Source organism: Cavia porcellus, unplaced genomic scaffold (assembly GCF_034190915.1).
Source record: "Cavia porcellus strain 051 isolate PalLab524CR breed Dunkin Hartley unplaced genomic scaffold, mCavPor4.1 scaffold_1, whole genome shotgun sequence".
Classification (NCBI taxonomy): Eukaryota; Metazoa; Chordata; class Mammalia; order Rodentia; family Caviidae; genus Cavia; species Cavia porcellus.
In genome coordinates, this window is record NW_026947484.1 from 182,429,275 (window position 1) to 182,444,635 (window position 15,361).

Here is a 15,361-nt window from a genome sequence, read left to right on the forward strand (position 1 = left end):
CCTAAAGAAACATCAGATTTTATGTAAAAAATTAAATAGGAAGTGAATCACAAAAGTTAACATTGAAAACTAAATTTAGGTCTACATTGAAATCTCACTCTAAAAATATCTACATTTTCAACAACTTGATTGATCCTCAGTCTTCTATCTGTATTACTGAAATGATAAAACCAACTTCAAAGGTTAAAAGAGATGCATTAAATGAAGTATACTATATTATATATGTACTATATGTAATGCATGCAAGCCTAGCCTCTAACAAACAGTAGTACTCAATAATGGTAGTGCCAAATGTTACTGCCATGCAGAACAAGCCCTGAAGATTTTAAGCAACATTTGACCATTTGAAACATGCAAAATCCACACTATACTGAAATTTTAAAAGGCTTTCAAAAGGGCAACACAAAAATTGCTAAAACCAATTCACAGTTCATGTATTAACATGAAGGTAATTTTAAATTGTAAAAGTTAGCAGTATTTATAGTTACCAATGAAATATAACATACTAAATGTAGCTAAAAATTACTTTACTTCATCTAAAAACAAAGGTAAAAATTAAATTTTACTCTGAAATGTTTCCAGAACAACCCTTCATATCTGTTTTATATACACTGTTAAAATAAGTTGCATATATTTCTAAATAATTAAAATCATGATTTTCTTGATATTTTAAAGAGAAAGTCACTGCTATATCTAAAAGTTTAGCTACAAATTTAAAACTTTATACTTTAACAAAAATTTTCTATAATTATGTTTATATTCTAAGAATGAAATTCCTTCCTGCTATCATTTTACCTGATAAAGTATATTCAAGGCCCTTAATATTATCAATTATTTCCCAACATCGCTCATCCTTTACACGTGGAAGTCCATCAAAATTAGTTTTCCTGTATTCAAGTATGTAATGGTCAATCTTATTATCTTCTTCTGGCATTCTCCAAGCTACTGTTACAGAGTTGTCGGCCACCAAACAGTCTACTATATCTATCTCTGGAGCTTTGGGAACTGCAGAGAAGAAAAAAAGAAGAGGAGGGAATCATGTCTTCTTCATTGAAGCATTAATCAAATATTTATGTTTTCATTTCAACTTGGCTTTTTCATCCTGATTTTCAACCATTCAAAAATGAATCAGTTTAAAAGAAAGGTTATCCTATAAACGCAAAATAACTATGTTAAAAGAACCTTTGGGGCTGGGGATTTAGCTCAGCGGCATAAGCGCCTGCCCGGCAAGCGTGAGGTCATGAGCTCGATCCCTGGTACAGCAAAAAAAAAAAGTACCTTTTACTGTGAGATTATGAAGAATTTATCTTTCAAAGATTTATAAATATATTCAAAGTTTATTGAAATCATATCAAAAAGCACATCCTAAACATGCTAAGGACAAATAAGCAAAAATGACTGATTACTTCTGAATATGTTACTGTTTCAAACTATTAAGTGAAACAGCAGTGGAATACACAGTAATGACTCAATTGCATTGAATAATTAAAATAATTCAGTATTAATTTTTATTAAAAACTGTATGGGGAAGATGAAATAGAGAAAGTTTCATTATCAAGTATAAAAATAGTATTAGGAGGAATAATTTCTGGTGTTCTATGGCACAGGAGAGGGACTACAATTAACAATAACTTTTTTTACATATTTCAGAATAACAAGAAGATTTTCAGTGTTCCTAACAGCAATGATAAATGTTTGAGATATAAATTATCACATGATACTCATAAATATGTATGACTACATATCCATTAAAAATTTAAAACATTTATATGACTATCTATCCATTAAAATTTTAAAACATGTGCCAAAAAAAGATGAAGAAAAAAATGACATAAATTTCTCATTTTCAAACAAGTCAGAAGCAAACATTTAAAAAATATGGGCTATAACCAAAGACTAAAACCCTAGACTCTCAGTTTGAGCTACTTAGGCCTTGCCCAAGCTATTTGGACCCTTGGCCGGGGTCCTTTCCTGTTTATTCCACTGTGAATAAATGCACATGGAAAAAAATTAATAGAAGGGGTGTAATTTCTCAGCATTAAACAAAATTGAGTTTTCCACCTAACATACTTAAGAATATTTAAATGTTTTTCCCAAGAGTTCTATGATTAAAATAAACAGAACTAAATGAGCTACATTTAACACGTATAAATATTATCAACTTCTTTTCCACAAAAGGTATAGTTGGCAAGCAATCAGACTTGCTCTAGACATACAGCAAGCACGTTAGCCATGGACTTGTCATGCTGTCTTCCACACCATCTAGCAGGCTAGTGCCAGATACCTGGCGATACCCACTCCATGGAAACAAGCAGTCCTGCTATATGAAGCCACCCCCTCCACACACACAAAAAAGCAGGCCCCCACTAGAGATGGCCCCTCTACAAACACACAAGGGCAAGACTACCCACCAACTCTCAACTAGCTCTAAATTTGCTTCCCCTGAGCATAGGACAGAAGAGACAAGGACTAACCAATATTCTGGACCAGGACAGTGTCTTGGGAAAAAAGGGAGCAATGAAAACCCGTTAATGTCCACATTAAGGCTAAGAGCCTACTTGAACCCCTGGTCCATAGTCTACATCCAGCAGAGACCAGAGGGCTGATGGCCTTCCCCATCTACCAGCTTCTGGGGTGAGTTGACAAAGGGGCTCTGGTGTAGGGAGGGCACCTCAAAATCCCTAGGCCCTAAAACAAGGGTAAGAAAATCATGACTGGAAGTATCCTAAGACTACCAAAAGAAACCACTCATTCAAAATCAAAGGCATTTCTTTTTTTTAAATTTTTCTCTTATTTTAATCTTATCTTCTTCTTTTTTTTTTTTTTTAAGAGGTTGGGCTTTCTCCCCTTTTTCTCTTCTTTTAATTTTTCTTTTTCTCATTCAACATTTTTTGCTCTTCCTTTTATTTCTGTGTTTTGCTTGCTGTTTATCTTTTTTCTTCATTCTCTTGTTTGTTCTTTCCTGTGATCACTCTTTAACGGTGGCAATATCTTTTTACTACTTGAGACTCCCTATCGCACTTTTCTCTCCTCCGTCTCATATCCCATTGGTTAATTTCTCAACATTTAGCTTTTGTCATTCTCTGCTTCCCTATCTCCTCTACCTTCACAAGTATCAATACTAATCTTTATGAGTTTCTAGATAGCTAGTTAATTTTATACAAGTATTATTGAATACTATTTCATTGTTAGAAGAGTTAAAACTGTTCTACTTAGTAGATATTTATTATAGGTAAATATTTGGTTTGTCTCAGGATTTATACTATAATTATAGATCATTTTTCTATGGCTAAATTTCTATGGTTAAGAATGGTACATTATTTGTCTTTAGGGTTTATCAATATTCAGTTTGTATTTGTTAATATAATTGATGACTATACAATTGTAGCCAAGGTTACACAGCTGTTGCTATTAAGTGGTTTTCTAGTGATGCCAATATTTGGATGCCTTGGGATTATTAATAATATTGTGACCCATTCATAAGAGAACTCAATACTGGGCAAAATACACTACAACCTATTCCAAGTAAATTGAGGTGGTGGGATCCTGCGAGAGAGGAAAAGACAAATAGTAAGCCAAGCACAAAGGACAACACTGAAAAGCAGACATTAAATAAAGAAGTCTCCATTCTAGAAATAAAGCTTTCCATGACTTCAAGGCCAGCCTGAAACTCAAAAACCTTGACATAAAAAAAATTACGAACATGAGAAGACAAGCTAACAAAATACATCCAAAACTCACAACTCCTACAACTCCTTCAAAGTTGATTCATGGGTCACCAGAGGGAAGAAAATCAAAAGTCACACAGCCAAATCATGTAAAATGTTATCAGGGGAGATAACTACGGAGATCAATAAGGCATTTGGAAAACTCATAGAAGATGTAAGTAAACAGACAATGGGTCAAACAAAGTGATTACCAAGGGTACAGAAGACACTTAATAAAAAGCTAGCAGAGGCAAATGAAACAACACAACACATTCATGTCTAGTGGAAAAAAAATAATTAGAGTTCATAAAAAAATTCAGGACAGTAAAAATTCTATCAAAAGTGTGGGTGGCAGAAATGACCAACTGAGGACTGAGTGTCAAAACTAGAAGTCAGGGATGTTGTCAGCCCACAATTAATGAGAGATACCTTAAAACAACAGGATATGGAAAAATAGATCTAATAGTTCCTACATGACACAAAGGTGATCAATCTCATATTAATTGGAATTAATGAAAACTCAGACGACAGCACAAATGGCCAAAACAAACCCATTACTTAAGTAATAACAGAAAACTTAAAAATATGCAAAAAGAATTTGACATACAGATTAGTCCGGCACACAGAACTCCAATAGCCACACTTGGAAAAGAATCTCCACAACACATCAAAACTGTGTGTAGACTGCTTCCTTTCCAGAATAACAAAACAAGAACGGAATCTTACAAGTACTTAAAGTAATAAATTCTTATAAATGTAAACCCGTTAGAATTACAGTAGACTTCTCAAACAAATTTAAAGGTCAGGAAAGCTTAGAGTAGTATTTAAGCCCTAAAAATTTCCAACGTAGGCTCCTATATCCTGCAAAACTATCTTTCAAAATTGATGGAGAAATAAGACATTTTCATGATAAAAAGCACCTAAAGAAATTGATAACCAGCAAAGTTAGATTCCAGAAAATTTTGGAGGGAATCTTAGGAAGAGACAATGAACCTAATAATGACAAAAGATCTAATTTAATACACTAGGTAAGGTAAACAATTGAGCAGCAGAGAAAAATAGGGAATGAGCAAAAAATAGGGAAAAGAAGGCAATGATAAGAAAAAGACAATAGTTTAATATATAATATATATATAATTTATAATGTATATATATAATATATAATATACCTATCAGCAGTAAATCTAAAGGATGGAAACTATACAACAGGAATTTCCCAAAAAGCAAGTATAGGTATCCTATATTCAAACAAATGGACTTCAAGCCAAAAATTATTGAAAGAGGTTATGAAGGTCACTATGTATTAAGGGTATAATCCAACAGGAAGATAAAACAATTATTAACAGAAATATACCAAACAACAGTGCAACCAACTTAATAAACCAAGTACTACTAGACATAAAAGATCATATAAACATAAACACAACTATAGTGGAAGACCACAATACCCCATATATAGATCAACAGGACAAAAAAAAATCATTGCAGAAGTATCAGAAACATTTTGAACAATTGCTCTTATACTGGAGTGTTCCACGCAACAATAGCTGCAGCATACTGACCTTTATCCACGACAACCTGGGTGTGGGGCGCACGTCTCTAATCCCAGCACTTGGGAGGCTGAGTGAGGAGGACTGCCATGACTTCAAGGCCAGCCTGAGCTACAGAGTAAGTTCAATGCCAACCTGAACTACACCGCAAGATCAGCAAATCATACACAGTGCATACTTGAGTTCCAACTGGCCTGACATACAAACAACTTGGGTCATAAGCAGAATTTTAATTTTAACTTATGATCAAGGTATTGAGTTAAGACCTGAATGCTGTCTACTTGTGCTTTCAGATGGTCTTAGATACAACTTAACACTTAATGAGTTCTGGAGGGATCATCATGACATCCTTTCTTGTATGAGATTAACTGAGAAACTATGGACCAATGTGTCTCTAGGGACACTGAGATCCACCTGTATACAGAAGAGACTTTGAAGGCTGTGTAGAGAAGCCTGAGCCCTTCACTGACAATCTGAGTTACAACCAGCCCTTAGGAATGAATTGAATTAGAAAATCAAGGGTCTACTATACTGGCCAATAAGCAAACTTAAGTAAAATAAATGAAATTATACTATGTATATTATCAAATTATAGCACAATGAAACTAGAAATCAATGACAAAAAACCATGGAAATTATGGAAATGAAACAGTACACTCTTAAATAATCAACAGGTCAGAAGAAATCAAGAAATAAGGCAGTTTCTGTAACTATGCCAGTATATACAAAATACCAGAATTTATGGGACACATGCAAGCAGTTCTAAGAGGATAGTTTATAGCTGCGAATGCCTAGTTTACAAAAACAAAGTAAGCCCAAATTTGACAATGCATCTAAAGGTCCAAAAAAACCAAGATTCCAAACCCAAAACCAAGATTCCAAACCCAAATCTAGTACAAAAAGACAATTAATAAATATCAAAGAAGAAATCAATAAAACTGACACCACAAAAACTATACAAAGTGCTGGGGATCTAACTCAATGGCAAAGTGCTTGCCTCATATGCACAAGGCGCTGGGTTCAATCCCCAGTACCACCTTCCCCCCATACACACACACACAAAAGAAAACCTATACAAAGAAGCAATGAACTAAACCAGGCTCAGTGGGGCACATAACCCCAGCACTTGGAACGTTGAGACAGGAAAATCACTGTGGTTTGAGATCAGCCTGGGCTACAAAGGGAGTTCAAGGTCAGTCCCAAACTGTATAGTGAGATTCTTGTCTCAAAAAAGACAAAAAAGAGAGAGAAGAAAAAAAATCAATGAACCGATACGTTGGTTCTTCAAAAGAATAAGCAAAGCAGACAAACCTTTAGCCACAAAAAAGAGAAAAAACCCAAATCAATGCAATTAAAAATGAAAAACGTGGGCTGGGAATATAGCTCAGCCACATAGCACCTGCCTGGCAAATGTGAGGTTATGAGTTTGAATTCCAGTTCCAAAAGAGAAAAAGGAGAGGGGAGGGGGAGGGGAAGGGAAACAAGAGGAAGAAAGAGGAGGGAAGAGGAGAAGAGAGGAAAGGAGGGGAGGGGAGGGGAGGGGAGAGGAAAGGAGAGGAGGGGAGGGGAGAGGAAAAAGAGAAAAAGAAAAGAAAACAGGTGAAATCATTGTGGACACTGTCAAAATCAAGAAAAATTTTAGTAACTACTTTGCAAACCTATATGCCAATAAATTGGAAAACTATAAAAAAACGGATTCCCAGATATATATGAATTATCAAAATTGAACCAAGAAGGTTTTAAAACCCTAAAAAAATCCAGTAACAAGCAGTAAAAATAAACCAGTAGTAATTATAATAATAAAAAACCTATCAACTAAGAAAAGCCCAGGAGCTGATGGATTCATTGCTGAATTTTACAAAAAACTCAGAGAGATCTAACTCCAATTCTTATTAAGCTCATTAATTAAATTCAAAGGGAAAGAATACTGCTAAAGTTATTGCTGGAAGTTAGCTTTACCCTGATTTCAAAACCAGACAAGGGCCTAACCAAAAAGAGAACTTACAGGCCAATCTCTTTAATGAACACATATGCAAAAATTCTCAAGATGCTGGCAAACAGAATTCAAAAAGTATATATCATGACCAACTAAGCTTCACCCTAGGGATGTAAGGATGGCTCAATAAATGCAAAGCAACAAATGTAATACATTACATAAATAGAAGCAAAGACAAAAACCACACGACCATCCCAAAGACACAGAAAAGGCCTTTGACAAAAATCTAACACCCATTCATTACAACTCATTTATGCACAGTGAAGAAAACAGGTACAGAGAGATTTCATCTCATTTTGATAAAGCCACTTATGACAAACCTACTGCCAATATCACATTAAATGGGGGATAACCAAAAGCTTTTCCTCTATAATCTGGAACATGGCAAGGATATCCACTACCAACACTCCTTTTCAATATTGTACTTGAAATATTAGTCCAAACAATCAGTAAAGACAAAGTAAAGAATATGCATAACAAACAGATCAAATTATCACTAGTTGACATGATCCTCTCAGACTCCAAAAATTCTACCAAAAAAATTACGGAATAACATAATTCAGCAATGTAGCAGGATACAATCCACACAAAAATCCAGTGTTCTTGTACACCAATAATGAATTCACTGAAAAAGAAATTAGTAAAAAAACACCATTCACAACAGCATCAAGGAATATTAATACATAGAAATTAACCTAATTAAAGAAGTGAAACACCCCTAAACAATGAAAACTACAGTACTCTGAAAAAGGGAATCAAGGAGGACAATGAAAGTAGAATAATATCCTTTTACTGGACAGGCAGAACCAATACTGTCAAAATAGCCGTACTTCCAGAGATTGACATACAGATTTAATGCAATCCAATCAAAATACCAACAGCATGCTTCAGAAATATGGTGAAAACAATTTTAAAATTAATTTGGAACTCAAAGAGACTCAAAATAGTAAAAGCAGCCTGGGTAATGAACAAAGTGTTAGGCACCACAATCCCAGACTTCAAGTTACATTACAAAGCTACAGTATACAAACAGCATGGTAGTAGCACAAAAACAGACATAAAGATCAATAGGACAGATGTGAGGAAGCAGAAACAATCTTAGACCTATTCAGCTATCTGATATTTGACAAAAGAGCCAAAAACATATACTCGAAGAAAGCCAGCCTCAAAATAGTTTTGGGAAAACTGGCTATCCGTATGCAGAGGATTACACCTATATCCATACTTATCACTGTGATCTGGGAAAAACTTGGCTAGCTACTAAGTGGTAAGGCAAAATTATGTAAAAATACATAGGAATGCTTCTATTTTAAAATGGGTGGATTATGTATTAGGTTTAACCAAAAGAAACTGACACTTTAGATGGTCAAATTTGCCAAATATTAGCAGCTACATGAGTCTGCCTATATGATAATTTTGTACAGTCATAGATTGTGGAAAAATACGCAGGTGCTAGGCACAGTGGCACCTCCTAGGAAAGAAAACTGAATCTATGATAAGACTGCTACTTTTTATTTTACAGTCTTTTGTACTATTTTTCCCATGTGCATATCTTTCTTTTTATATTAAAAATAGCCAACAAAAACACTGAAGCAGCTTTCACATATGAATGGATAAGCAAGCAGCAAAAGATAGCTTTTCTCTACATTCATGTAATTTTTTTTTCCGTCTGCACTGAGATGGGAATTATAAGAAGTAAGGAGGTAGGGAGATAGATCTTTGGTAAATGAGATGGGAGTCTTGAGATGGAGTGACAGAGAGGGAAGTTAAGGGAAAGGGAGTAAAAGATTAAGATACATTATGCACATGAATCTATTCCCCAGTAACTGTAATCAACATGTACCACAAACATGGACTAATAAAAAAGAATGCTTTGTAAGTCTGATAATGGTATGATACAAGTGATATTTTAAAGTTGTAGAGTCATGTTGGTGGTAACTGGAGACATATGGTCAATATGTCTCCTAGAAATGTTTTGTTTTCCTTTTAGAAAGGTTTAAGAAAGGTCACTCTTAAGAAGACACATTTTGAGATTCATTTCCTGTCCTGAAATTTAAATCTCTCTCCATGCGAACATTTGTGTGTTTCACATACATAAAATCTCAGTTAACTTGCATTCAGAATTTTAATACTGCCATCACAAACTCAAAAGCAAAATAAAATCCAGGCTCTTGACCTTGAAATCCTAACTATCAAGTAAGTTTATATTATATTATCAGGTATTATAAATAACATATTGAAAAATGTTTATTTCCCCCTTAAATGTCAGTTCTATATTTAAGTAAAGCTCTGTAAATCAAAATATAGTACAGATGCTCCTCAACTTACAACAGAGTCACACCATGTTAAACCCATCATAAATTGAAAACTGGTCAAAACTGCATTTTGCATACCACCCTATGGAACAGCACAGTTTGGCACTACACTGCACTGTATAGCACTGGTTATTCACACTCACAACCACCTGGCTAATCAGGAACTGTGGGCTTCTGCCAGAACGACAGGAGTATATGGTAATGTGTATCACCACCTTGGGAAAATACAAAAATTCAAAATATGGTTTCTATTCAATGTGTACCATTTTTATAGCATCACAATGTAAAAAAAAAATCCAACTTAAACCACCATAAGTCACCAACCATCTGTAATTCTGTATGTCTTCATCTATAGCTACAGTTCTTTCTCTTTTCTTTCTATATACCCTAAGAATTTCTAATCCATTTCACAAGTTAGTTCTTCATCTGTGTCACCCTTTTCACAATCTGTTAAGGTTATTACGACTACTAACCTAGTATTTCAATCATATTGTATAGTCTCTGACTATATATTCAGAGAAGAAAGGAACTGTTTTATATGATAAATACTCCATAGGGAAAAACTGACAATCTCAGAAAAAATTTTTAAATGAAACATCACTTTTAAGAGATCCCTCAGTCTAATGAACCATGTCCAAAAAGTTTTAACTGTCAAGTTAATAATACCCTTGGTGCTCAAAAAAAAAAAAAAAATCCCCCATAAATTCTTAAATTGGCTTTTTCACACATGTGGGCAATAATTTGGTACTTAAATTCAAATGGCTTAGACCACTAATAGGCAATAAACCAATATTAACATATTATTACTGGAAATAAAGTTCCACCTGAGTCCAAAACAATACTGCTCCCCTGAGTCCACAACAATAATAGTAATGATAACAGCTATTATTCACTGAGTTTTAAGTTTCCACCAGAAATCATTACAAATGGCTTAGAAGTATCAACTCATTTAATTCTTACAAAAATCCTCAAAGAGTAACACCACATTTTTACAATGTAGAACACTAGTATCTTGTTCAAGATAACACAGCAAGTAAAAAGTGAAATTCAAATCTAACAAGTGTAGTCTCAAGACCTACCAATAACCGTTGCTTCTCTCTGTCAAAGTAGCAATACATTAAATACCTTAATGGGATTTTTAAAATGCAATTATTAAGACCAGTGAAATAATTTTTTAAAAATAAAAACTGGCAAATTTAACAAGCTCTTAGTAGAATGAAAAAAAAGAACATACTATGCCTTCTTTAGTATTTACATACTTAAGTTTATTACAGAAAAACCTTGCAGGAGTAACATTTTTATTCAAAACTATATATACACATATATATATATATATCTTACATGATTTACCTGGCAAAAACTTTAAAGTTTGCAGCATCTGTCTTTCCTGAGAGAAATCCACCATTAAATGAGTCATGTTGTCACTGACCTTTGGTTTCAAAGAAAGGCGAAAGGCTGAAGCCATTGTGACTCTATGGAAACACAGACACATGGTTTTCAATACAAAATGGGAAATGTCCTATTACATTTAACGTATAAAATGGAAAGAAAAATTATTTCACACTAGTGATTTCAGAGACTGTAACAAGGTAAAAAAATTTCCTTTGACTTTTGACAAATAAAAAACTTAAATGCCTTTTAAAGACATTTAGGATAATCTTTAGCCACTATGACCAGTTTTATAAAATTGAATATATATGCAAATATCACAAGAAACAAAAGTTTTATATTATTAACCTTTACCAAACCCAACATTTATCTGAACCTCAGCACACTCAGTCTCACTGACTTCCTGATGCCAGCCTCATTTCTTTCCACACACCAAATACGGAAACTTAACTCAAACATTCTCCCTAGGAGTCACAGCTACCCCATACACCCTAACAAAAACAGAGGCAGAAGGATCCAATGATGCTAAAGATAGAGGCCATGGATGAGAAAGGAGAGAAGTGAAATCATGAGCAGTGAGTACCGTATTAGCAGATGTCATGCTCATCTAGTAATACAAGCTACACTGAAGGATAGTAAGAAAAATAGCCCTGTGAAATTATATGCCACAGAAACACTAATTCGATACATTTTTATTAGATGGATGTAAAGTGGAAAACAAAACAAAAATGAAACCAAACCAGATCTTACTTTATCAAAAATGCAACTGTTCTCAATTAAAACCAGAGACCAAAAAGAAACTTATTCTACCAATTCATAATTTTATCTAAAATCTAAAATTTTTCATATGACAGTAGATTTCCCCATCATAAAGAAAGTTTCTTATTATTTTTGGTCAAAGAATGATGCAGAAGTGTTACTCATGAATGTTGTCTTCCTGGTACACAATTTCAGTGAGAAATAAATAGGAGCTGGAGAGACGAAAGGAGTGTCAGTCCTGGTTAACTGGATCTGCCAAACCTGAACAAGAGCTTCATGGAATGCAAGACATCACATTTGCATATACAAAAATTACTTTACTCTGTTTTAAAACTAAGAAAGTAATCTCTTTGTTAAATGATAGCAATGATTAAACAATGCTTTATCAAAAAGTGCTATATTGAAATACAATTTATAGGGAAGGGAACTCAAACTGACTATTTGCTATATGCCAGTATAAAGCTGAATTACACATATTATATTAAGCTGTTTCAAATAATAAAATTTTAATTTATACCAAATAGAAATTATGAACAAGGGGTAATAAGTCTTATCAGTGAATAAGTTTGAACCTACTTTGTTTCTTCTAAACCTGATCAACTATATAATTGTTAGTGATAAATCCTGAGGGAAAAATATTTGAAACTATTTTTAAAATTTTTAAAATATAAACCTCACAAATATAGAAAACTTAATCAATATGAACACAAAGAAAAAGAAATGTCCCCCAAAAGGATATTAAGAAAGTTTAACAAAGCCTAAAAAAATGTAACTAATTTCTAATCTGTGAAAACTTACAGTTCACATTAAGCTACTGAGGTGGACAACAGTATCTTCTTTAAAAATAGAACTTTCACTTAAAACAATGTATTTAGAAAAATTTGCCTCAAAGCACTATCTAAAAATCTGAAATTCACAAATAATTCTCTAACAGATCCATGTGGTTAGTTATATTTTAATTCACCTTGACGTTTCTAGTTTATTTCTAACAGTACTAGCTGAATTCAAGGATTCTTTATTCCTAGTTTTTGCAATGAGATAAGAATAAAACATGAAAATATTTAATTCCTCAAACTACCTAATGCAATTTTTTCCTTTATGATCTTTCTCTTCCAAGAACTATTAATTCCCATTATCTATATCCACTCATCACTCTCCTGTATTACAAAGTAACCAGAAGTATACACCACTGATTTGTAAAGCTCCAGAGATGTGCTATCATATTCTCATTTTTGTCTAGCTTTCTTCTCTCTCTTGCTGTTCCTCTGCTTTAAATAAATGATACTCAGTTCTCAGAGATTCTGTCATCTTTTACTTGAATTCTTGACTGGATATTACATAGTCTCTTCAAAGTCCATTTCTGCCCCTATATAGAAAGGGTAATTCATCCCTCTTCTTAGTTTGCTGAAACAATTATTTATTATGATTATATTCTAAATTTTTGCATGAGGCAATGATTGAATTGATCAGGAAAACCTGGACACTAAGAAACTAAAAGTCAGACATATAAAAAATTAAACCAAAATCTTGAACCACTCCTCAGTGTTTCTAGTACCCAAAAAGTATTTTGTAGGTTGCCAAGAGGAGGAAGAGGAAGAGGAGGTGGAGGAGAAGGAGGAGGAGGAGGATGATGAAGAAGAAGATGAAGACAAAGAAGAAGAAAAAACCAAAACAGCAACAAATATCAGGGTAGGTATGAACAAAACAAAACAATGAAGTCTGGCTCTGGCAGAAATAAGGAATCCTAAGGATCACTGCACCTAGACACCGACAAAATCGAGTCAAGGAGCTGGCTCTCAAGACAGCACAGTCAAGCTTCCAGGAAGAATAAACCATACAAGCCATTCATAAAATTAAATTCTGACAAACCAATCTGGTCACAAAGAGATCAGGAGTAAGGACTGAATTCTGGGAAGCACAAAATGGTAGTTTCTTTAACAAAGGAAAGAAGGTTTTACAAGGTCTCTCATAAACAGCCCAAAGCCTGATTAGGAAGCAACTTCTAAGCCCAGAAGATCTGAAATTAGAATGCAAGAGAATAGCCGCTTAACAGGAAAAATAATTTAGTCAGAGTGAAAGACGAAATGTTCATAGTAGACACAACCCTAATCTGTCTTTTCCAAAACCTGTTCTGTCCAGCAATCACTCCTTGTATAGCCCAATATTTTTTATCTTCAAATTCTCACAGTCACGCTGGACCAGTGACATCTACTTACAATTCCAGTTACCTGGGAGCTGAATGGGTAGACCATTTGAGTCCAGGAGTTTGGGGCCAGCTTGGGCAACACAACAAGAGCTTGTCTATTAAAACAGAAGCCCGGCACAGTGGCACAAGTCTGTAATCCTAGCTCTTGGTAGATTGACACAAGAGGATTGTTGCAAATTTGAAGTCACTTGGGCTAGTGAGTTCAAGGCTAGCAAGGTCTCAAAAGCAACCAAACAAAAATTTCCCATAATAATTATCTTTCTATATCATAAAACTTGTAAGAAAAATCCACAACTTTACTGCCTTATATAAAACACACAGAAGTGTAAAATTAGTACTTGTACAAATAATACTTTGAATAGTAAGTTTAGACTAAATTTTTTAAAAAATTAGAAAAATCCAGAATTGGAATTTTCTGCCAAAATTAGCAACAGACACACACTGGTTTTCCCAGAATCTATAATGAATTACTATGAACTATCCAATGAAGAATAATTACATTCCTAGAGTAGTGTTTAAAGTGCTGAGTCTTTTACAGAATCTCGTGATCCTCAACTGAAAGAACTTGTAAGCAACAATTTCACTACAGGTAACATTCAGTGACTAGTTACTAGATTAATGTTGACATAATCCAAATTTGCCAGCAGCTCCTTTAGCACTCTGACATATTCATTCCAGCTAGTACTAAACTCCCATTTCATTCCTGGACTGAGCAATGAGGAACACCCTCTAAGAAAAAATCTTTAATAGTTTTCTTGAATTTTTTCTCTGCCCACAGACTATAAACTAGATAGTTGGGCGTTAGAAAGACATGGCACCAGGAATAGGACAGAATAAGAATACAAAGGTGGTAAACAGAAGAATAGTGAAAGAGAAGCACTTTAGCTCTTAAAAACTGTGGTTTCTCCAAAAATGAGAACTATTTATACTTACAATTAAAGACAACAAAAAATGAACTCCAGGAATACATATTTTGAAAGTATTCAAAATGGGTTCATATTGGTGTAACTAATTAAAAACTGTTCTAATAAAACTAAAACTATATTTTTAAACCAGAAATGAAATTCTTTCCAAGTACATAATTGTTCAGAACTACTTTTTTAAAGCATGGGTTTTTTTTTTTGTTTTTTTGTTTTTTTACTTAAAAAGTCTCCTAAATTGATTATTCCAAAAAGTTAAACAGGACATTTTATTTTGTACTTGGCCATTTGGGTGTTTTTGTTTAAACCAACCAAGATTCTTAAAAAAAAAAAAAAAACCTAGTTCTGAATTTCATTTCTGACTTTAAAGAAATGATACTTAAATAAAAATGGAGGTTTTATACCATACCTATCCTTGATCTGTCTGGCAGCCTTGGAGGAAAATCAAGGAGAAGAGAAAGAAGGTAGTTAGTGCTTTTCATGCAAGTTTCAATGGCAGTGACATGCAAGAAAAGTTAG

The 15,361-nt window shown here is 33.8% G+C and overlaps 1 protein-coding gene across 16 annotated transcripts in view; it reads right to left on the reverse strand.

Annotated features, from left to right (window-relative positions):
- Positions 1 to 15,361, reverse strand: part of LOC100721890 (FSD1-like protein) — a 177,541-nt gene that overhangs the window by 108,615 nt on the left and 53,565 nt on the right. For 11 of the 16 annotated variants that reach the window (XR_010039215.1, XR_010039218.1, XM_063224353.1 and 8 more), the window contains 3 exons: positions 15,252 to 15,274; positions 10,919 to 11,040; positions 796 to 1,005 (listed from right to left, as the gene is read on the reverse strand). Coding sequence is in view for 14 of the 16 variants with exons in the window: in XM_063224353.1 (XP_063080423.1) it covers positions 796 to 1,005; positions 10,919 to 11,040; positions 15,252 to 15,274 (355 nt within the window). In the remaining 2 variants the exon portion in view is untranslated. The remainder of the gene's footprint in view (positions 1 to 795; positions 1,006 to 10,918; positions 11,041 to 15,251; positions 15,275 to 15,361) is intronic. The other 5 variants (XM_063224359.1, XM_063224373.1, XM_063224362.1 and 2 more) reach the window with 2 other exon arrangements.